Source organism: Biomphalaria glabrata, chromosome 2, assembly GCF_947242115.1.
Source record: "Biomphalaria glabrata chromosome 2, xgBioGlab47.1, whole genome shotgun sequence".
NCBI lineage: Eukaryota > Metazoa > Mollusca > Gastropoda > Planorbidae > Biomphalaria > Biomphalaria glabrata.
The window spans coordinates 57,521,539-57,544,487 of record NC_074712.1 but is presented as its reverse complement, the minus strand read 5'-3'; the positions used below and the strand labels follow the sequence as shown (position 1 = coordinate 57,544,487).

Sequence of the window (22,949 nt, the reverse complement as noted above, 5' to 3'; positions counted from 1 at the left end):
CAGACAGACAAATCTTCAGACTACATATCAGACAGACAAATCTTCAGACTACATATCAGACAGACAAAACTTCAGACTACATATCAGACAGACAAATCTTCAGACTACATATCAGACAACATAACTTCAGACTACATATCAGACAGACAAATCTTCAGACTACATATCAGACAGACACAACTTCAGACTACATATCAGACAGACAAAACTTCAGACTACACATCACACAGACAAAACTTCAGTCTACACATCAGACAGACAAATCTTCAGACTACATATCAGACAGACAAATCTTCAGACTACATATCAGACAGACAAAACTTCAGACTACTTATCAGACAAAACTTCAGACTACTTATCTGACAGACAAATCTTCAGACTACATATCAGACAGACAAAACTTCAGACTACATATCACACAGACAAAACTTCAGACTACATATCAGACAAAACTTCATACTACATATCAGACAAAACTTCAGACTACATATCACACAGACAAAACTTCAGACTACATATCAGACAAAATTTCAGACTACTTATCTGACAGACAAATCTTCAGACTACATAGCAGACAGACAAAACTTCAGACTACATATCACACAGACAAAACTTCAGACTACATAGCAGACAAAACTTCAGACTACATATCACACAGACAAAACTTCAGACTACATATCAGACAAAATTCAGACTATTTATCTGACAGACAGACAACACATCATACTACTCAGAAACAAAACGCAATAAACAAAAACTTGACTCGGACCCATAGCAGGCGTGAGCAGTCCACCAGAAAGTGTACTCATGTTTTGTTTACACTTATTAAGAAGCCGAAACCGTAACACTGTAAGGAATGCCAGGACACTCTTCAAGTCCAACTTTTGAGAAGTTTCCATTCTCTTTAACTTCCTGTCTCTTGATTCCCAAACATTTCTAGCAGCTTATTTACACTCCAGCTTTTCTCCCGCCTCCAATGACAACTCGGTAACACAAACACATTCCACTGTATCTAAATCCAGCAATGGTGATCATAAATAAACAAACAGTTTCTATCAATAGTTTCCTTCTATTAGCATCGTTACATTTTCAACAGAGACTTGGAAGTTTACCAAAAAACATTGACATTGACCAATACCAAACTGTTTTATCCTTTGGAGTTACGTTTTAAAATTTTTTTCGTTTTATATTGTTCATAGTAATATTGTTACTGTGTCCGAAAATTAAAGAGTCTAGGATTAGAATTGATTGTCAATTATGAAATAAGTGCTTATTTTATCCATATTGCCAACCTTTAAACTGTATCCGTTAGTTTCCAGTTTTTTGGTTGATACAATTGAAATCCAAATAAATGTATAGATGCCTGCTTAATGTCTAAGAATTCGCAGGCACCCCCCCCCTTTACCCCCCCCCCCAAAAAAAAACAACAAACAAACCCAACATACTAATTAACATTTTCTTGTTTACTTTCATTGTTTAAAATGCAGGCATCATTTATTTTCTGTTCTGACCAAAGGCTCTGTGAATGTTTAATTTAGGAATCTCGTTGTTCACATGCAGAGCTAAACATTAAAAACTTCTACCAACATAAGTGAAACGGTTCAAACTTTATACCATAGACTTATATAAAGGCCTACTACTATACTATACTATAGCCATAGACATGCATAAATATAGACTGGCCGATTAAAGAGTTTTATGAAAAAATTTGTGACTTGCAATTTTGTGTAATTTATTATACAGCATTTTTGAGCAGTATAAAAGTGAAGTATTCATATCTTTTTCAGCCACACACCTATATATTGTAAATAAGGAGGCAGCGTAGTTTTGTTTAATCTCTAAGAATGAAGATCATGCAATTTTTCCATAGACATAAATAAATAAAGACTGGCCAATTAAAGAGTTTTATGAAACGAAAATTTGTGACTTGCAATTTTGTGTACTTTATTATACAGCATTTATGAGCAGTATAAAAGTGCTTTTTTAACTTTGATACACACCTATATATATATTGTAAATAAGGAGGCAGTGTAGTTTTGTTTAATCTCTAACAATGAAGATCATGCAACTGTTCATAATTCGGAACAACAGCTCCTAGTTTTTACTAGGGGAGTGCCGTCGCACATTTTTTTTCGCGCATGGTGCAATATGGAGAAATTCAGGAGGATGCAAAAGAAGAAATTTACTCCTCCAGTCACTTGGACTGACCTTCAATGAGAGTAAAACTTTCCTACGCTTTATTTTATTAGATCTCTAAAAATTTCATCCATTTTCTCACAATGTTTTGTGATTTATAAAATTTTCCTGAATAAGGGATCGTCACAAAAGTTATTTTTTTAAGGCCACCCCATTAAAATAGCTGTTTTCAGTACTTTCATATTTGGGTATTTTACACAAAATCTGGATTTTTTTTATGTACATGAAATCATTATCATCTGTCCCGCGTAACCAAATCCTCCACTTTTCCCGGTCACCAATGTTCTTAACAAGATATCAAGAGAGAGAGGCTGGTCCATTATTTGCGTAGTCCAGCCAGCTTTTCTTCTGACAAACCTTTTTTCGTTTATTCTCTTGAAGGATTTTTTTTTTAAGTTAGTCTTACAAAATACAATTCCAAACCAACTCATGCAGTTATCGTCTTTTCACAGTATTGAGGAGTCATCCTTTTTGCCAGCCAGAGTGTTAATTGGCAAAAGTAAAAAATTCATTATTTTTTTTTTTTTTAGTAAATATTCACAACTATATCTTTTATATAATAATATATTTTTTAAATAATAATATCTTTTATATAGATATGCTTTAATAGATCTAATAAATGATTAACGCGGTCCTACCAATATGGGTATATTAATACTTAAATCTGGGTATTTTAAATTTCGAATGCGCATTTTTTAAAAACCGAACTTATCTATAGATCAAGATCTCTTATATCTAGAATTATCAAGATCTACAACACCCAGACAGACTATGGACATGGTTCTAGATCTATTTAAAGATATTTAAAAAAAAATAACTCAATAGATCCAATAAAGTCATGATTTCCACTCTATTTTCTCTAGATCTAGACCATACATGAGATAAATATGAATGTTTATAGATCTAGTCTACGTCTAGAACTCTAGAATACTCTAGATCTTATAAGTGACTTAGTCTATAGGTGTAGTGTATTGTATAGTATAGTCGCTAGTGTATTGCCTGTAGATCTAGATCTAGTACCTGTACTTTTTAACTAATATTAGTAGATGTAGATCTATAATAATAATACTTTTTAATAGTAGAAAGTAGATTTATAATCTATCAATTCTATCTAATCTAGATCTAAATCTAGACTTCACTTTCACATCACACGATTATTGATACAGACAGTGAATGAAACGAATGCAGTGATTATATTATAGTTTATACTGATTATAGCTCTACCAGTTGATTATCATCATCATCATAGATAATAATCTAGACTAGTATTCTAGATCTATAAATAATCATAGTCACCGTGATTGGCGTGATAGTGCCCTTTTTAGTCAATGTAGTAAAGTCAAGATAGTGGAACGTAAACTCGAAGGTTTAATGCAATAAATATAAAGTATAAGTAGAGTCTATGAGTTAGATCTAGTATAAGATCTAGTTATTTTGTTTCTTTGTATGTCAATGTCTCAATTAAAATAATTAATATCATCAGCCATATCATTTTAAATATTAAAATAGTAGACATAGATTTCTATATTATAAATAGATAGATTAGATCTATAAAATATAATTTTACAAACTTTAGAAATGATTGATTTTATTTTTAATTGATCACCCTTCTAGACTAGATCTAGCATCTCTAGCTAGACTCTAACTTGTAGTTTGTAGATCTTGGAATTGGATCGAAATTCACCTTCCTAAATTGTCTCTAAAGTCTGTAGCTGATTTGAGAGGCCCAACAAGGCAAGCCGAGTCTATTACTATTAGTACTCTGTCTCTTGATCTATCTAGTAGGCCTACTTAGCTAGTGCATTTGCTATAGTCACTGTAGTCAAATCTTGACAACTAGTCTTCTAGATCTAAGCTTCTAGAATAATTAGATCTAGATCCAGTTTAGATTTAGAATATATAAAAGTATTTTACTAGCTAAAATACTAAATCTACTGATCTAAATTCTAGATAGATATACAATATATAGATCCAGTTTAGATTTGGATTATAAAAATATTTACTAGCTAAAATTCTAAATCTACTGATCTATACTTAATATTTTAGATATTATATGACATCTACAAAAATTATTATTAAGATATAATTATAGATTCTAGACTAGTTATTTATGTACATAAAATATATAAATTAAAGATAAAATTTATGCAGGCCTAGATCCCATAAATTTATAATTGATCCAGATCTATCAGTAAAAGTTACCTTCAATGGGAAGTTTTACCCAATCTAATCTATACAAGACAATTTATAATCCATGCCTCGCCTGCACCCCATAAATTAAATAATAGTTCCCATTCCATGCCATGCCCAGACCCATGAGTTCATGAAAAAATAAATGATGTGGTGTCAAGTTGGATCTATCCCCTGAAATTCAGCACTTTAATATAAAACTCACATATCTAGTTAATTATTTGCTATGACACTCTGATCAACTTGGACTTGTGTGATACATATATATGTTTCTTATCAGATTTAATGAATGAAGTTTTGGTGCATTTTAAGGCTACAAAAGTATCATCAGGTGCATTGTAACCATTGGTATTTTTCCTGGCAACATTTCTATTCTAGTCTGTGATAAATTATAAATTTTAAAAAATGTTTGTAATGTTTCAGTTATTAACAAGTAGAACCATGCCAACCAGTTCTGATGATGTACCAGAATGGCTCAAGGATCATACTTATACTATTTCTACTCTCTGGGCAGACATTAATAATATTGGCATCCATTCAATATTTATTGTAAGTACTACTATACAATTTTTAGTTTAGTTATCTAAAAGATGTTTTATGAAGTGTGATTTTCATGGTCAAGCAACATCCAAATATGGGGGATGGAATTTAACATTTTTCTCTAGTTTTTTTTTTATAACACTCTTACTCTTAAGCAAATTCATCTTTCATGAATGCCTAATATACTTGGCTGTTGTGCAGGCCATTCCTTTACAATAAACTGTTAGATGAAATTAGGCAAAATTATGTCTGATAATTTGTATGTTTGATACAACAATGTATTCAATTTAATAATATTATTTTTTAATTTTAATGTTTTCAAAAGAAATTAGCCATTATGCCTAATTGTATAATTACAGTTATGTTTGGAAATGCAAGAAAAAGGCATGCATTCCTGACAAGTCAATGATTGGTTGCACCTCTTAAAGGTAAGGTACTGCAATTTTTCCCTATGCACTTTTCTCATAAGCTGAAGTACTTGTATTTTTGAAAAACTAGTTTTCCATGAAAATGTAAATCATAATATATGTTATAGTTGCTTTTAGATGAGTGCAATGTTCATCAAATTAACTGAATATCTTCCTTCACCTTTAGTAATAATTCATAACTATTGAGGTCAGGGCCATGTCTACACATTAACACAGTAGCTCCTTTTAGGTACAGACTATTTTTAGAATGGCAAAATTATATAATTATACTTAATAACATATATACGTTTAGCATGGTCAACACATACGTCACAAATATTTATTTTTTTTAAATCCTTTTATTTATTTTTATAACTAGATAACTTTCTGTTATGAGAAAAGATGAGATTCTTGGACTCCTGCATAACACCACCAGAAAGGAAAATCCCATCATGTTGCAAAATAAAAGCCTTGGACCGATTTTAATTTAAGATATATATATTATGATGTAAGCTCTATACATATTTATGTATATCCTGTCATTCAGCCAACAGGTTTGGATTTAGTATTTTTTAAATCTGTTTGATATTGTACTTGAAAACTATTAATCTGAGCCCCATTAAAACAATAGGGAGTGCAGTGAATGAGTGGTAAAGCACTTGGCTTCTGAACTGAGGGTTCCTGGGTTCGATTAAGACTGGGATTTTCAATTTCAGAATTCAAAAGGCTAAGGATACATGGCAATAGTAAGGAATAAGTAAAGGCAGTTTGGGGAGTCATGGGTTTGAATCTCTGTGAAGACTCAGATTTAATTTTTTTTAGATTTTTGGGTGCCCCTGAGTCCACCTAACTCTAATGGGTAGCTGACTTTCGTTTTGGAAAGTAAAGATGGTTGGTTGTTGTGCTGGCCACATGATGCACTGGCCAAAGAATCAAATGACCTTAACATCATCTGCCCTATAGATTGTGAGGTCTGAAATGGGATTTTTTTTCAAAAGGTGGTTGGTTGTTGTGCTGGGTACATGACACCCTCACTAACCATGGGGCACAGAAACTGATAAACTTTATATCATCTGCCCCATAGATTGCATGATATGTAAGGGAAATTTTGCTTTTTAAAAATTAAAATAAGAATCTATCAAAAGTAAACATATAAAATATGGTGCATTCTCCTTAAAACTAAAACCTGGTGCGAAGGTTTAAAATGTTGGCAAAAAAAAGCAACATCATATATTCTTAATTCCCTTTGCAAAACTTACTGAGAAGAACATGCATGTTGTTCCATCATAAGTTTCTTGACAGAGGAAATCTTGTTTATATTAGATTTGAATTAAGCAAATTAAGAAAAAAATTATAATCATTATTTCAAATGGTTGTATCTAAACCTTGTGAACTAAGTTTCAGTTATAAGTATATTGAGATTAATGGATAATCATGAAATTGTTAAATAATTGCTGCTATCATTCCATTGACTAAAGAACCATAATTATTTTTTTTTTAAATTAATTTCAAAATGATTTTTTTCAAGCATAGAGTTCACATAGATCTTGAGTGAAATTTTTTTTTTATTTGACTAATGCTTCAATTTTATTGTATCATATTAGTTGTTAATTTTTATTACCCAGAATATTTTTAAAAAATGAGTACACTATTTTCATGTAATAATGTAACTTGGTATTCACACAATGCTCAAAATACACTATAATCTTTAGGCCATACAGATTTGTATAAATTAACTTGTTTAAATACATTGTAAATGTATATTGTTTGGATAAGAATAAAGTTTTTCTGAGACAATTATTGTTCAAGATTTGTTGATGCTCCTGCTTAATCAATTATATATATATTGCTATAACTTAGCCAAATAACCTCAACGAAAGGATTATAAAATAACAAAATAGAATGTTTAATAACCAAATAGGGAACTAGATCTAGAATTACACTAATCACAGCACAAGCGTCGTTTTCATCTCTAATCATTGGCCATCTTGACTTCTTCTCTTATTTCATGTCTCTGTCCTGTGTCTCATGGTGCGCAGTCTCACACCTAATGACAGCGTGCATTGTAGAGTCATAACACTGCCCCCTCCTTAAAACTGTTCGTCTCGAACAAAGTTTGCCCCGCCATGATAACGATGAAGCCGATCCACGTGAACAACCTTGAAGCTAGACCGTGGAGTCTTCTGAATTCGGTAGACCACATCGTTGATCCTTTTAACGACACGAAAGGGACCTTCCCAGTCTCTTTGGAGTTTTGGGGATCTACCTTTTCTTCTCTGGGGGTTATATAGCCATACCAGATCGTTTTCCTGAAACCCCGAGGTATTTGCACGTCTATCGTATCTAGTCTTCATTAGATCGCAGTTATTCTTCATTGTCCCACGAGCCAGAGAATGGGTTTCCTCCAGACGCCGTCTAAGATCGTTGACATACTCAGTAGCAAGGACTGGTGTGTCTCTCGGAAGTCCAAATAGCAGATCACTTGGTAAACGAAGTTCCCGGCCGAACAACATCTTTGCAGGGGTATATGTAGTAGAGCAATGGATGGAACTCCTGTAGGACATCAGGAACACTGGAATGTATGCATCCCAGTTGTCCTGTCGATCATCGGTGACCTTCGACAAGTATTGTTCTAAGGTACGATTGAACCGCTCTACCATTCCATCTGACTGCGGGTGTAGTGGTGTAGTGCGAGTTTTATTGATGCCTCCTTGTTGCCGCTCACCTTCAGCTCTCTACCTCTGAGTTCCTGCCTAAGTTCCTGTAATGACAGTTGACTAAGTGTTTTCTTAGACGCCATCTAGTATTAAAACGTTGATCAACTAAAAACAAAACTTATGTTGATTTACCCGAAAATGGACTCGTTCGATGTCCCATACATAGATCTAGACCATCTTCTCCCCTTTCGTTGAGGATCCCACTTCTGACACCAATTGCTATAACTTAGCCAAATAACCTCAACGAAAGGATTATAAAATAACAAAATAGAATGTTTAATAACCAAATAGGGAACTAGATCTAGAATTACACTAATCACAGCACAAGCGTCGTTTTCATCTCTAATCATCGGCCATCTTGACTTCTTCTCTTATTTCATGTCTCTGTCCTGTGTCTCATGGTGCGCAGTCTCACACCTAATGACAGCGTGCATTGTAGAGTCATAAATATATATATTAGTTTTAACACGTCTGATAATAAATGACAGTACAAGTTAGTGAATGAAAATTTGTCATTATTTCAGCTGCTTTAGGCCTACATCAATGTGACGTGCCAGTACTTTGATTGTGTCATATAACAATTTAAAGCAACATTTTGAAATGAATAATCTGTAGAATTGACAGTAAATACATTTAAGTGATGGGCTGTGATCTGCGTGAATTGAGAGCTGATCATGTATTGAATTTGTGTTTTTGATCTTTACTTCAAGTAAATGTTAATGAGCAATTAATTTTTAATGAATAAATAATTTAAAAAGAAACATAAACATTTACTTTAGTTTAATAATTTTTTTTCATCAGAACAGAATTTCCAACTTTGCATTCTTAAAATAAAATATAATTTATTTAGAGTAGAGTCAGAACACAAAATCATAGTTTTAAAATATTAAGTAAATGAAGCTAAGCTGTGATCTCTTATAAACATTTGTATATAGACTATACACAATTTAATTATTATTTTTCATCAAATTGCAGGAACTAGTACATGTACTTATGCCTATTTGACAATAAAAAACCTTAGTCAATGAAATAGTAATACTAGTAAATGAGATAAAAGTAAACTAAATATCATCAATGCTATTGAAGCCACACTTGTTGTTTTTTTTTATCTTGTTTGGTGGACTGCAATTAAAGTTGCTATTAATTTCACTGATCGTCTTAGCTGAAGTGCCAGTGTCGTCTCTTTGAATCCTAAGCTTATTTTCTTGGTAACTGGAAGTCCAGATATTTGGAGTTTCATTTTAAACACCTATACTTTCCGAAATGGCATTCCGATAGGCTAAACCATTTGCCTAACATGTCATATGCACGTAAAGAGGTACCACAGAAATGCTTTAAAGACAAGCTTAGGCGCCAACTTACTTTAACTGACATAGAATAAGAAAGCACCTGGTTGCATACAGCTTCAGAACGAGACAGCTGGAGGTTACTTACAAAGGTGTGGTATACACCAATGAAAATTAATTGCCGAGGGTAGACGGTAAAAAAAAAAAAAAACTGATTCTACCACAGGTGGACAATGATTATGCCTGTGCTCAGTGTGGCATAATATGTAGGTCACAGCTGGGGCTGAGTAGCCTCTGGAAACATAGCATTCCTCATAAGTCTTAGGAATCAAAGACAAGCCTATCATTTTTGTAGCATAGTTTGTAGCTTCTGTAAATGCATGAAATGCCATCACAAATGACACATGTCCTCTGTGAGTTTGATGGATTATAAACATCTTACTTCTTTGCCTTATATTAAATGGTCCTTCTCTCTGTTCCTCTAGGTACTTGCGTTTATCTAAATATCATTGATATATCGTAACATGTCATCAAAATAAAAGCTAGAATCTCTGCAACTCGTGTTACGTGTACAAGTCAGAAGTGAAGTCATCAATAACACTTGCCATTAAAAAAATAACAATTTAGATTAGTCAAATTAGTGACTGATTATTCGATTCATTTAGGCCTATAAATTTTTTATTTGAATATATAATGATCCTTTCCACTTTGTGACTTTACTAGTATACTTTGGAGTAGACTTGTTGAGCTAAAGTCGGAAGTACACATCGAGTTTTACTCATTACTGTGATCTACTAGATCTAGATATTATATAGAAGTAGAGAGAGTATCTCATCAATAGTAATAGATATCTGTCATAATCATATCGTGATCAGTAGGCGGCTGCAGGTTTATAGATCTATTCCATGACAAAAACCCTGGCTAGATTTAGATCTACTGGTCTAGACATCTATATAGATCTAACTAGAATTAAACTAGAAAACTGAATTAGAGAAGTAGCTTTCTGGATCTAAATCTAGAATCTATATTATTAATATTAGATCTAGTTGCGTCGAACGCTTAATTTTTGGTTGTTGTTTTTAATAAATGCACATAAAATACATTGTATTTTGGCAATAAAAATACCCAGTTGGTAGTCAAGTAATTCTAATAATTAATTAATGAATGACTATCAGTATTTGTTTTAGATCTATCAGATTTATATGACTATGACTTATTATTTATACTTATTTTGTATCATTCGTCCAAGAAAATCTAGCTCTAGATCTATTTCAATTTAGATTAGGCTATAGTTGTTTTTTTTTTTTTTTGTCATTTTATTTAGGCTACAATATTACCTAGATGAACTTTTTCTTTGTTTCCCACGAGACGTGTATGCCTATAGCCTAGTCCTTTCGATAATAATAATAATAATAATAAACGATTAGGAATGCGTAGCTTGGAGTGTCAAAACTGTAGGCCTATTAGGCCTCCTATTTTTATTTCGTGCAATTTAGTATATCGTAACAAATACGCATTTAGCGGAACGGTAGACAGGTCTTCATCCAGATTTAGTGTAAATAAACCAAACACAGAAACACTGAAAGATTGTATTTTCGGAATTTAGATTCTATTTTTTTGAAAAAATGTGGCATTTTATAGGGTGGTCGAAAAAAATAACTTTTGTGACGATCTCTTATTCGGGAAAATTGTATCTATTATATCAGATAGTCAGAAAATGGATGAAGTTTTTACACATCTAATCAAATAGAGCGTACGAAAGTTTTACACCCATTGCAAGGGACTGACGGAGTAAATCTCTTCTTTGGCATCATCATGGATTTCTCCACATTGCACCATGCGCAAAAATGATGCGCGACGGCACTTCGACTCTCTTAGGCTTTGTAAAAAACTCGAAGCTGGTGTTCCATTAGTATAGTTCCATGGCCAGTCTATATTTATTTACGTCTATGACTATAGCTCAACCTTCGTGGTCGAAGATGAGCACATTTCTCTTTTCCTATGAACACGAAGATGACTGTAAAGTCCAATCCTTGCTTTAAAAAGACGGCCGCATACGTGGCATGGGTGGGTTAGGTCAGTTGTAGATAGGCCTGCTTCTTCTCTCAGATTTTTTGTTGGTTTTTGATTTTTTAACACTACAAAAAATGTCGTGAAAATTTTTAAAAAGTTGAAACAAGGCGTTGTATTGTAAAGTAGTTATAAGAAGTAAAGTTTTTTTGTTTTTTTTCAACCCTAACCTATGTAACATATAATTTAATTTTTAGATCTAGATCTAGTAATTAAACATCAAAAATAAGAGTACTCTCGTCTCATAATTATTATTTTGCAATTTTTAGATACATAATCTAGAAAGATCTAGGTAATCAATCTAATTAAATGTACATAAGATGATTAAAATCAACAGACATGAATTATTTCAATCTAGGATTTTTGAAAAATTATCTCAATGGAAACAAACAGGAAATGGCTTTGTTTCATATATTTGCGTGAATATCTAGTTCTGTGATTAATATCCCATTCTAAAGAAAATCCGAGAAATGATTTTGCATTATTTCTAAACTTTGAAAACTAAATATCATTACTTTTCTAAGACAGAAAAGATTGATTGGGGCGACTTTCCTTAGAGCTTGAAAAAAGAGTTTACGTACATAAAAATCTATATATATATAGGTCTGTGAATCAATCAGTCGCGGATAAGAATTTGTTTCCGGTTTCCAGTCTAGTATAATATATAAGTCTATGCTTTATACATTTCCAGGATTTATTGCTATAATGTTATTTGTTTTCAAGACAATACTGATGACAAGGATCAGTTTATAGCATTATAAAGTAGACCCATTCCCTAGTGCTTTTAGAGCATGGAATGGGTTGCCTGAGCTAGCCAGGAAAACCAGTGACTTGGCAGAATTTAAGTCATTGGTTAATATGCATGACTAAATGCATGACGCGTAGAACGTAATCATCTTCTTTTTTTGAAGTAACGTCTGTATTATATACGATAAGATGACCATATTATAAATTAGGCCATATAGCACACAGTGGCGTTAACAGATCTATATAGTAGACCTAGGGAGATTATAAAAGGGTTTAAAGCAACGTAAAGAAGGTCATAAAACTTTAGATCTAGATCTATATACTAGGCCCTATTATAACAGAGCACAAAATCTAATAAATACATTCCTGGAAATATAAATATAAAAACTAGAAACGCGAAGGTAAGACTTTTTCGATGCGACGAAACAAATAGGGATCAAAGCAAATAAATTATTAGCCATCTTTAGATAATTTCCATAGCAAGTCCCTCTGACGAGTGATTCTAATGTTTGACATTCTGACAAGTGTGACACTGAATAGAAATAGAAAGAAAAACCAATGAACAGTTATTGTCTTTAATTTGTGTTTTAAATGAAATAGATAAAACTTGTATACATGAGGCTGATGTAAACAATATTGGATGTAATAAACATGTGTAAAAAAAATCACACGCAATGAATGGTGTAATTAACACATGTAATGAAAGATGTAATCAACATTACAAAATACAACAATAGTACATGTTATGAAATGGTCATAATAGTTTTTTTTTTACATACATAATATGAGTAGAAGAAAGGAACAAGTCAGAGTAGAACGCAACAAATGAGACCTGACGGTGTTAAAACAATACATGTAGAGAATACATTATCACACATGATAACTGATGTAACAAATACAGGTCTAGGTATGAAATAGTGATGGTGTTCATTCTAAACCAAATGTATCAATCAGATGTTATATACAGGTGCAAAGAAACGAACATGGCCCGTGTTTCAAATCACAATCTAATGTAGAGACTCAATTAAAATTAGAGCACTGAAGTCCTGGTCATTTAAAGTTCAAACCTGTTCAGTTGATGGTTTCTTTGACATCTGACGTGTGCTTGTTTAAGTTGAATATTCTGAAGTCACAATACATATCTATATGTAAACATACTGGTGGAAGTGGTTACCTGACCCAGCGGCTCGAGTTTGTTCATTCATTACGGACTTGATTTAAAGTCCATATTTACTTCGAGCAACTTACTGGCAACATCTCAGAGGTTACCCCTTCGAACAACTTACTGGCAACATCTCAGAGATATCCCTTCGAGTAATCCACGTGGACTAGCAGCCTCTCAAATATCCCTCCGCATAAAAAAGTGGACTAGTAACCTGTTGTCATCTACCCATTACTCCGCGAAAGCAGAAAATCCAGCAACCTCTCACAGATATTCTTCGGCGAATGCAGAGAATGCTAAAAATATGTTATTCAACTCTTCGCCATCTACTGTCATCGCTTGTTTCGTAGTTTGAAGTCAGCACAGTTTTGACTAGAGCACTCGCGACTTTTTAATAGTGGACATTGAAACACTTTCTTTTTGTATGCTATCAATGTTTTGATATGAGCGTTGTCATTCGATGCAGACTTATATGTAACAGAACTTCTTACGATTAAAATGGAACATAACTAACTTCAATAGTTGTTATACAGCTTAGTGTTGAAAAGGCGCATAATGTGGTAACCAAACTAGCAAGAGACTGGTATCAACTAAAACCCATGGAAACGCCTTGAACAATAAGAAAATGTAAATTTTCAGAAATTATCGCGATATCCTTATATGGTATTTTACCTATCAGATTGAAGCTTGCAAGTTTTTTCAGACCGAGGCTGGGATATATTTATAGTGTTAGCGCATACGAACAAAATTCAGGCTAGAGAGCTAACCACTGGTTTCGCTCTGTACCGTAACATTGGTGGTTGCATGTCTTACGTCAGATTAGGGAGATCTTGCTTAATAACCATCAGTAAAGGGTAAAAAAAAAACAAGAAGCAAAAAAAAAAGACTAACACAAATCAGCCAAGACCAGGTCTTGTTCAATGTTTCATATAGTACCACATACCAGACCAGGTCTTGTTCAATGTTTCATACAGTACCACATACCAGACCAGGTCTTGTTCAATGTTTCATAAAGTACAACATACGTTGATTTAAGGATGGTATAGAGACTTTGTAGGATAACTAAACTTCTTCATATTTGGACACATATTTGGATACTAGATCTAAGTACTTGTCATGGCTAACGGTGTGTTATCTTGTTGTCATGACGACAGACACTACAGTGTGCTCTCCTTGCAATCTGTGTCGTGTATGTAGATTGTTTACAAGTAGGCCGCATCATTTGTTTTTTTGTGTGCGCGAGAGACAAGTGCACATCTTGCGCCGTCACGTGACTGGATGCCATGGATAGCTTTGAATGCCATGGGATGCTGGGAAGGTATCGCCAGTATGTACACCGCGGATAAAGTGAATCCATGTGTTAGGGCTGGCATGGTTACATGTATTGTAGGATTCTCCTTTGTGACTTCCATCCAGACGATGTAATTCTTGCTATTAATAGAACAATGACATCATGTTACTTGCATTTCTATTAGTAGTACATAATGTATAAGTAAAAATCATACAATATTATTCATGAGCATACACGATTTGATGTGTCTGGAATTGATAGTTTCTGTGGTCCAATCTTAACATTGCTATTTCTGGCACTAGGTTGTTGGGACAACTTTAAGAGCATCTACTTTATATTCCTGACATAATACAGTAGGTTTATGGCGTCAATATATGCATGGCGGTGTGCTTGGGACTATAATTTATGCATAAGTTTTTACAAACAAAAATAATATACATATATAAAAATAGATGAACACAAGACTAGAATCACACGTTTTCTGGCATACTCGGCGTAGTTTCTTTTGACAACGCTTATATCAACTCACTCTGTCAGGTAAAAAGTTTGTACACATTTATTTCTTTCACACATAATCTTGGATCAAGCTGAAATTTTGCACAATTATGACTTTTACCTTGTGTTATAAGTAGGCCGTATAGGAATCAATTAAAAAAAATTAACCAAATTAGTTAACTAATGACTAACTATTGGTAATAAATTAGTCGCCTTTATAGGTCGTCGTCTGAAACCTAAAAAAAATAGGTAAAGACTATACAAACAATAGATAACTATACAATCTTCCATGTTCATAAACTCACCACCAGCAGAGTGGTTACCGTGTTGGCTTGAGAAGGCTTCAGCCAAAAGCTCAAATTTTGGTCGTCCCCCCCCCCTTTTTTTTTTTTTTTGATAATTTTTTATAAAGGCTTTTAATTGTTAGTCTAGATCTATTACAAATATAATTACACTACTGACCAAACTAATTGATACAAGTACGCTTAATATAAGCTTTTTTTTTATTATCTTGTCCTCTCTCTCTCTCCTTCGCTTGCTGTCCATTTATATCTCCACTCTGTCTTCGTCAAGCTCAGCCAGACCCTCCCCCCTCAATTCGTTAGCACTCGACACTATATAACAAATGACGTGTGCTCTTCAGTTGCAAACGTGCTTGCATATGTACCGTGCTGTGTCAACTAACCATAACTCCAAAAAGACTTCATCCAAAACAAACAAACACGCACATATTCCCAAAGCAGCTAATACACAAGTGATAAGAACAACTCATTGTACTAGATGCATATGAAATGTCCCATTAGTTGTCTAATGTCTTATTCCCAGAGTTGATCATTCTAATCACGTTTTAACGATGAAATCTCATTAGTCCTTCAGAAGTTTTGTATAATTGTGTTTCTCCAGCTACATTGCACTGAGGAATTGTTTTCAAAGGTAGTCACGGGTCAGTGGGGCTAAGCTCCCGTCGTGTATACACTTCCTCTAATTAGCATGCGTTCTGACAAGTCTAGCCTCTGGTCTGGTCTAAGCCAGGCGAAACTGTTTCTATTACCAGGTGAAGGAGGCTAGCGTTAAGTGACGCCAGTGAGAAGATGGACCGCAGTGGCTACAGCGTGGTCTTTTTCTCCAACCAGAACCAAGTATCGTGCTGAACTGACCAAGTAGCCAATATGTCCATCCTTGTTATATAGAGATGATGATTCCATTATGTCAATGCTTAACAACGCTCGGTCATTACAGTCAATGTAATTCCTCCCAGGGAAAGAGTGTACCGGCTTGAGAACATGTAGCAGACACTGAGTCTAGAACAGCGGTTTTTGATTTGTTGTTCGGGAATCGTGAGAAAAAAAAATTCAATATGTATCACCGAAAAAGTGTCCTTGGTAGAAACCTTTAAAGAACTGGTCAGAGACCCGGACACTCAATCTAAAATGGTCTTGTGTCTTATACCCCTCCGAATGGACACAAGTCAAACAAAGTTTCTTGCAGCGGCCTTACGCATCTCAAAAAAAGGACCAATCATATATTTGAAAAGAAATAATTCGCTGATATTATTGGCTACAGCTAGATGATAGGGTTGGCTACAGCTGGTTGATAGACTACGAATCATTATTTCGAATAGTTGAAGCGGTTGTCTTCCCTTCCAGATCATCGCCTGCTCTATGATGATTCGAAGTGATCAGGCGTGAATGCCAGGCCAGCAAACGTTCAAGTTAGGGGGCAGCACTTCTTCACACCAAGTCATTCGTTGCCCTCGCTTTTTTTTTGTTCTTTGAAAAGATTGCCTCTGCAACGGGTTTATGAACGCATCGTTGAACTCGATGCAATTATGAATGGGCAGAGCTGCGTCTGACTTGAACGAACACTCTTCAGTGTAACGCGATGGAAGTGTTAATTTGATTTTCAGAGTCGTTCACGGACTGCGTGACCATCGGCTGGAAGGCTTGCTCTGCACCCTGAAGAGTTTCCAGTTCTTTAGTCGAATTCTTCTACTTTGAAGAAATTTCTCCACTGCGGCCCTACATTGACTGGACTTGTGATAGAAGACTTGTTACAGAAGGTCGTCTCTTCTTCAAAGGCATCGGAATCCATAGATCTGTAACAGAAGAAAAACATTACATGAGCGAACTAGACAATGATATGTTCCAGAAATGTCCATTTCAATTAGGACATTCTTTTAATTCAATGATCACGGAAAAAGAACATAAATAGCTAAAAATATGTTCTCATCAAACGCTTAAATCTATAGAGTTCTCTAAAGATCTACAGCCACTACTGAAACAAGGCACCTTGGAAACAAGAAAATAAGTATCGCGTTTAATTGCTGGTTGTTAAGCCAGTAAAGAAACTAAATAGATTTTACTCATTGCCCACACCCGGAATTTTGACCAAGATTTTTTAGAATTCTACATTTCTGTTCTCACACTTTTGTCATTAAAAAAAAACAACAACAACTAATTTTGCCCTAGTCTATATAAAACAAAACGATTTGGTTCAAATTGATTCGTTCCATTAAAATATTTTTATATTTACGTGAATTTTTTTTTATAAACTATAGGAAAGTTTCAGGAAATCTAAACAATGTCAAGGACGTTTAATAAACCAAAACAAAGAGTCACAAATGGAGGAGCTTTAGACATTTGATTCTGCAGAGGTGAAAAATGGACAAAAAAACAAACAACTATTGTATCACTTTAAATAAACTTCCTATCGTCTGTACACCGGAGACACCAACAAGCAACCTTTTAGTTGTTTTTTTTTTTCTGATATAGATGAACATCTCTAATAGATGTAAACCTCATTTTAAATTTACCAGCCCAAGTACACTCATGTAGGGGCTATGTCATGTGATACTATGAACTTTTCATTTCTCAACAGTAGCTGATATTTAATAGATGACTCAATACTTGCTGACATAAAAAAAAATCGGGAAAGATATGCTTTTAAAAAATTAATATATTTCTTTATTTAGATCTCAGAAAAAATTACGGACGCAGAATTTTAAAGGGCCAAAAAACAATAACAAAAACAACAACAACAACAACAACCGGTAATTAAGTCTTATTTCATTGGTTTACCTGGCTGATTCCGGCAACCAATTCATAAGAAAGAAGAGCTTTTGAGAAGTTTTAAGTGATTGCCCTAACCACTGGATACCCTACGTCGTCCTCAGTGACTGCAAACCAGTAGGTCAAGGGTTATTAGTTTAGTATTCACCGCTAACATTTATATTAAGGGCCCTTCCCTCACCCCCCTCCACCCTGACGACTCGCTGGGTAGAAGATGAAACCCCTAATGGTTAACATGAAAGAAATGTTCAGTTTTCTAAGTACCCCCATGGACCGAGAGATGATGTGTAGTGGAGTCTGCTGACTCTGTTGAACAGGCAACACTCAACAAAAAAAAAATCAAAGCCAAAGAACAATTTATTATTTCATTTGGCTCAGACGGAGCCCAGAAGAAACAAAAAAAATCTAGCTGGCTAACTCGACCAGCGAAGGGCGATCAGAGAGCGACTTGTCCAGGAGTAATCAAATAGGGGGGCTACATAACTCGTTCGATAGTGCGGTATCGATTAGTGCCATGTCGCGTCGATTCTAAAAGATGGGGGTTAAGGCGAGAAGAGGGCGGACGAGGAAAGGGCGCGAGGGGCGTGCAAAGAATATAAAAAAAAAAATATAAATAAATTAGGGGGAAAAAAATAGCTCCGTGGCGGGAAAGTATGGCGAGAATAAGAGAGTGGCAGAGAGGGTGAGGCGTAATAATGTTAGGTGTCCAGTTCTCATGAACCTAAAGGGGGCGCCCTTCCCTCTCTCAGACACAACATCCAACGTTTAGAACTGAATCAGATAATGGGTTGGACTAACCCCAGACATGAAGTGAAGGACAGATAACGGACAGACTGAGACGGCCAGGAGGGAATGAATAAGAGAAAGAGTTAAAGAGAGGAACTCAATAACAGACACAGAATACAGACAGAAAATCGTTGGAAGAGAAAGATCTAGAAGCCAAAAGAGGTCAACAGGAAGCGGAAATAATGAACACTAAAAGTTTGTCAATAGAAGCAAGGAAAAGAAATGATAAGAGATAGACACAGGAAATAAGCTGAGGCACATGAGAGAAAACTTATTAGACAGAAAATAAGTTATTAGACGAATTAAGTTATTAGACCGAAAATAAGTTATTAGACACAAATTTAAGCTTGTCCGCCACCTAGGCATTATTATGTCCATTTATTTATTTGTTTCGTTAAAATTTTGCAAATGAAATTAGTAACCAAGTAAAATATTTTTTTAAAATATATAAAAAAAAAGCTTATAAGAAGGGAAAGAACACTACAATTACGGCCATTATTATCAACATCTTTATCATTTAAATACTGCAACATTTAATGCCTTTTTTCAATACAAAAAAAAACACAATTAATTAATTACAACTAATTAGTTCACTGATTGATACATTTTTTTGATATTAGACTGCGAGGAAGTCCTAAGCAGTGAAAAGGTTCTAGCCCCACCAGGGACCCACCAGAAAGTTAAAGGAGTTTGTCAGTTCTACCTCAGACATTACGTAACATTCTTGTTTGCGGGTGATCCGGGTCAAGGTCCCATTCAATAACGCAATCTCTCTCTGATAGTGTTGTTTTGTTGTTCAAGTAAGTTTCCGAAATTACATCATAAAAGAAGCCCAAACTTCCTGTAGAACGAGAGGTTGGGAGGCAGAGGGCAGGGTTCGAACGTTGGGCCATCGTGACAATAGTCCAGAGCGCATACAGCCGAGACCATTCGTTATGGAAGGCCTCAACACTGACCTGCAACGTCATAACCTGTGGGCAGTTTAAACCAATCGCTCTTTCTCCACGCCACAGGTCTGTACGACGTGGCAACGAGCTATTGGTCTAAACTGCCCACAGGTCCTGACGTTGCAAGTGAGTGTTGAGGCCTTCTCTATCGCATGGTCTCTATACAACACGACCAGGCAGCCATTGCTTGTTTAGAAAGGTCATGTGCCGACTAGTCTATACAATCTAGATCTATACCAACAAGGAAATCTGTGTGCGTGGCAAAATAAGTCATCAACCCAAGGAACAAGCAGAAGTGGAAGGAATGCTGGGCTGTCCTTCAAACTGACTTCTACACGTCTGCAAAAAAAGAGTTATCTACCCACATTTTCTCTCATTATCCGCAAGCACGTGAACTCGACTCGATGCTAATTACAGATATTGTCTCTGTTCTTGGAGACCTAGTTTTATGAATATTTTTTTCTTCTTACATAACTAGGTCAGCATTTATATAAAAAAGGAGGTCATGTTTATGTTTGTTTGTTGACACACCCTGGCATTAGACTTAATTATTATATGAAGCATTAGTACTTTCACCTTCAGGAGAAAAAAATACAATAGAATATGTAACTTGTAATCGTATGAACCGTATGTTAATGGTAGACCTGGAAGCATTTATAAAGAAGATACTCTAGAACCCAGATTGTTTGTTTAGGACAGAAACAGATGACTCGACACTAAGGACGCGACGTGGCGATTATTTTACACAAGATGAAATCTGGAGATAGATAGCAGACGATAATTTGCCCCATTAAAAATAATTTGTTATATAAAAGAGCCGCCCTGAAGATTCTATTCCTACTAGTAGATGTGTGGCTGTTAGCATTGACATTAATAGCTGACCATCAAACTTGTACATTGACATTCTATGTTTGTATCGATAACACAAAAATAAGTCATCTACTCTAGAAATAACAAAGTAAAAACTAACCTAATGTTTGATTCAATCAGAAATTTTCCTCTGCAACAATACCCCCCCCACCCCACCCGAAAAAAATCGTATTTACGCCCATGTTTAAATGTACTCTTAGAGTATAGAATACTCTAGTTTGGTAACATAGATTCAGACTTGGAAACATTTAATTTGATTTTTGGCACATTTAATGCCATGCCGTGCCCTTTATTGTTTTAAGGATTCTTTCACCTTGCCTAGTAAATACAAACCCCCAATCTGATTAAAAGATAAGTAGTCTACACTAGAATACTGGATCTAACTAGAAATATATATCATTGTTAGAGGTATAGTATTGATGGATCTAGTTAGAGATATAGTATTGATATAGTGTATAGGAAAATTGTATAAGTATAACAATATATACATATTAATATTGTCATAAATGAATTCTAGCTGTTCAGCTAATGATTTCTATTTAAGGCGGAGCGCAAAATGTTCCTCAACGTCTCTTTATATATTCGCCTCTTTACTGAATACACGCGGGAATTCCCACGGACGTGTGTTCAAAACACAGAAGACGGCCAGGCCCCGTTAGGCCAATAGGGAAACACTACAAGATCACCGTTAAGTGCCTAATACCTTTGTTTAATGTACTGGAGGGGAGACAAGAGAGCCCCGTCATGTCACGACCCAAACACTGTTGTGGTTAAGGGCCCCTTGCACTCATTTCCACATTACAGAACAAAAACCTTCCTACAAGTTACAGTACCAGTAAAAAAAAAAAAAAAAAAAGACAAAGCCCAAAGAAACGATAAGAAGATGGAAGAATGGAAAAACAAAAGGAGAAAAAGGGGGGGGGTTCGTACTTAGAAGGGGGGACGAACGGAAGGAAATGATCTGAAGATCACGTGGTGTCCTAAGGTCCAAGCGGACACAGAAAAGATGAAAAAAAAAAAAAGAGAAATTTCCCTTATAAAGTAATCGTACAAACGAATGCAGCTCAAAAAAAAAAAAGTAAAAAAAACAAAACCTTGTTGTAATAACTCTGCCTCCAATGCCCGGTACACAACAAATCAATCAGCAAATGTTAAGGAGGTACACAGCGCAAAGTTCACACTGATGTACCAGGAAGTGGTCCATGAAGATGTGAAGACAAAAGGTCAAGAAGGATAAGTGTCATTGTTTCTGAGGTCGAGAAATCAATTTCCTTGCAACTCTTAGACCCCCCCCCCCCCAAAACCAGAACCATGTATGTGTGTGTCAATGTGTGTGTGGGCTTGATGTTCTTGCAATGACAATGGAGCCAGGGATGTAAGAAAGTGAATCTCTACGTCGGCTCTTTAAAGAGCTAAAACTTAGACAACATTTTTGTTGCAAGCGTTAAGTCGTAGCATACAAACTAACACAAAGGCCTTGTATATATTCCCTATGATAAATACACAATAGAATAACTATAAGGCTTCTTATAATGGACTCTGGCTTCTTTAATCATTGTAACTTTTTCAATGAGTTGATCAAGTTTGTCAAGTCATGATGCACCTTGTCGGTGATTGGCACTCACCTAAATAAATGAAAAATTCACGTAGTGTCTTGGCTGCAACTAAAATACAATAAAACGAAGTTAACTTTCAAACAAGAAACTGACTACTGTCTAGGTCTCACATGTAATAACAGATGGACTACTGTCTAGGTCTCACATGTAATAACAGATGGACTACTGTCTAGGTCTCACATGTAATAACAGATGGACTACTGTCTAGGTCTCACATGTAATAACAGATGGACTACTGTCTAGGTCTCACATGTAATAACAGATGGACTACTGTCTAGGTCTCACATGTAATAACAGATGGACTACTGTCTAGGTCTCACATGTAATAACAGATGGACTACTGTCTAGGTCTCACATGTAATAACAGATGGACTGCTGTCTAGGTCTCACATGTAATAACAGATGGACTGCTTTAGTTCTAGATGTGAACACGCACTGATTTTCTTACACAACTTTGTCACAAAATGGTTGTGACAGAATACTGTAATCAGGATCTACTATTAACTTTGGTGTAAGAAAATGAGTCCCGAATGAGTTTTACTATTTGTTTGTTTCTGTGGC

General features: G+C 35.0%; 1 protein-coding gene and 1 long non-coding RNA gene across 6 annotated transcripts in view; one reads left to right on the top strand and one right to left on the bottom strand.

Moving 5' to 3' along the window:
- The first annotated feature begins 2,131 nt into the window (after window positions 1-2,131).
- On the top strand, window positions 2,132-7,118 carry LOC129924778 (uncharacterized). Of its 2 annotated transcripts, XR_008776700.1 has the most exons (4): window positions 2,132-2,695; window positions 4,810-4,935; window positions 5,286-5,354; window positions 5,713-7,118. It is a non-coding gene; the product is annotated as an uncharacterized LOC129924778 (long non-coding RNA). The 2 variants fall into 2 exon arrangements; XR_008776699.1 differs by lacking the exon at window positions 2,132-2,695 and having other exon boundaries at window positions 4,040-4,935.
- Window positions 7,119-12,714: 5,596 nt separating this feature from the next.
- The window catches only part of LOC106052775 (G protein-activated inward rectifier potassium channel 4-like), an 81,375-nt gene continuing 71,140 nt past the window's right edge, over window positions 12,715-22,949 (bottom strand). For 3 of the 4 annotated variants that reach the window (XM_056021617.1, XM_056021620.1, XM_056021619.1), the window contains one exon: window positions 17,059-17,196. Coding sequence is in view for 1 of the 4 variants with exons in the window: in XM_013208219.2 (XP_013063673.2) it covers window positions 17,076-17,196 (121 nt within the window). In the remaining 3 variants the exon portion in view is untranslated. Of the gene's footprint in view, window positions 17,197-22,949 lie in introns of all 4 variants that reach the window. The other variant, XM_013208219.2, reaches the window with a different exon arrangement.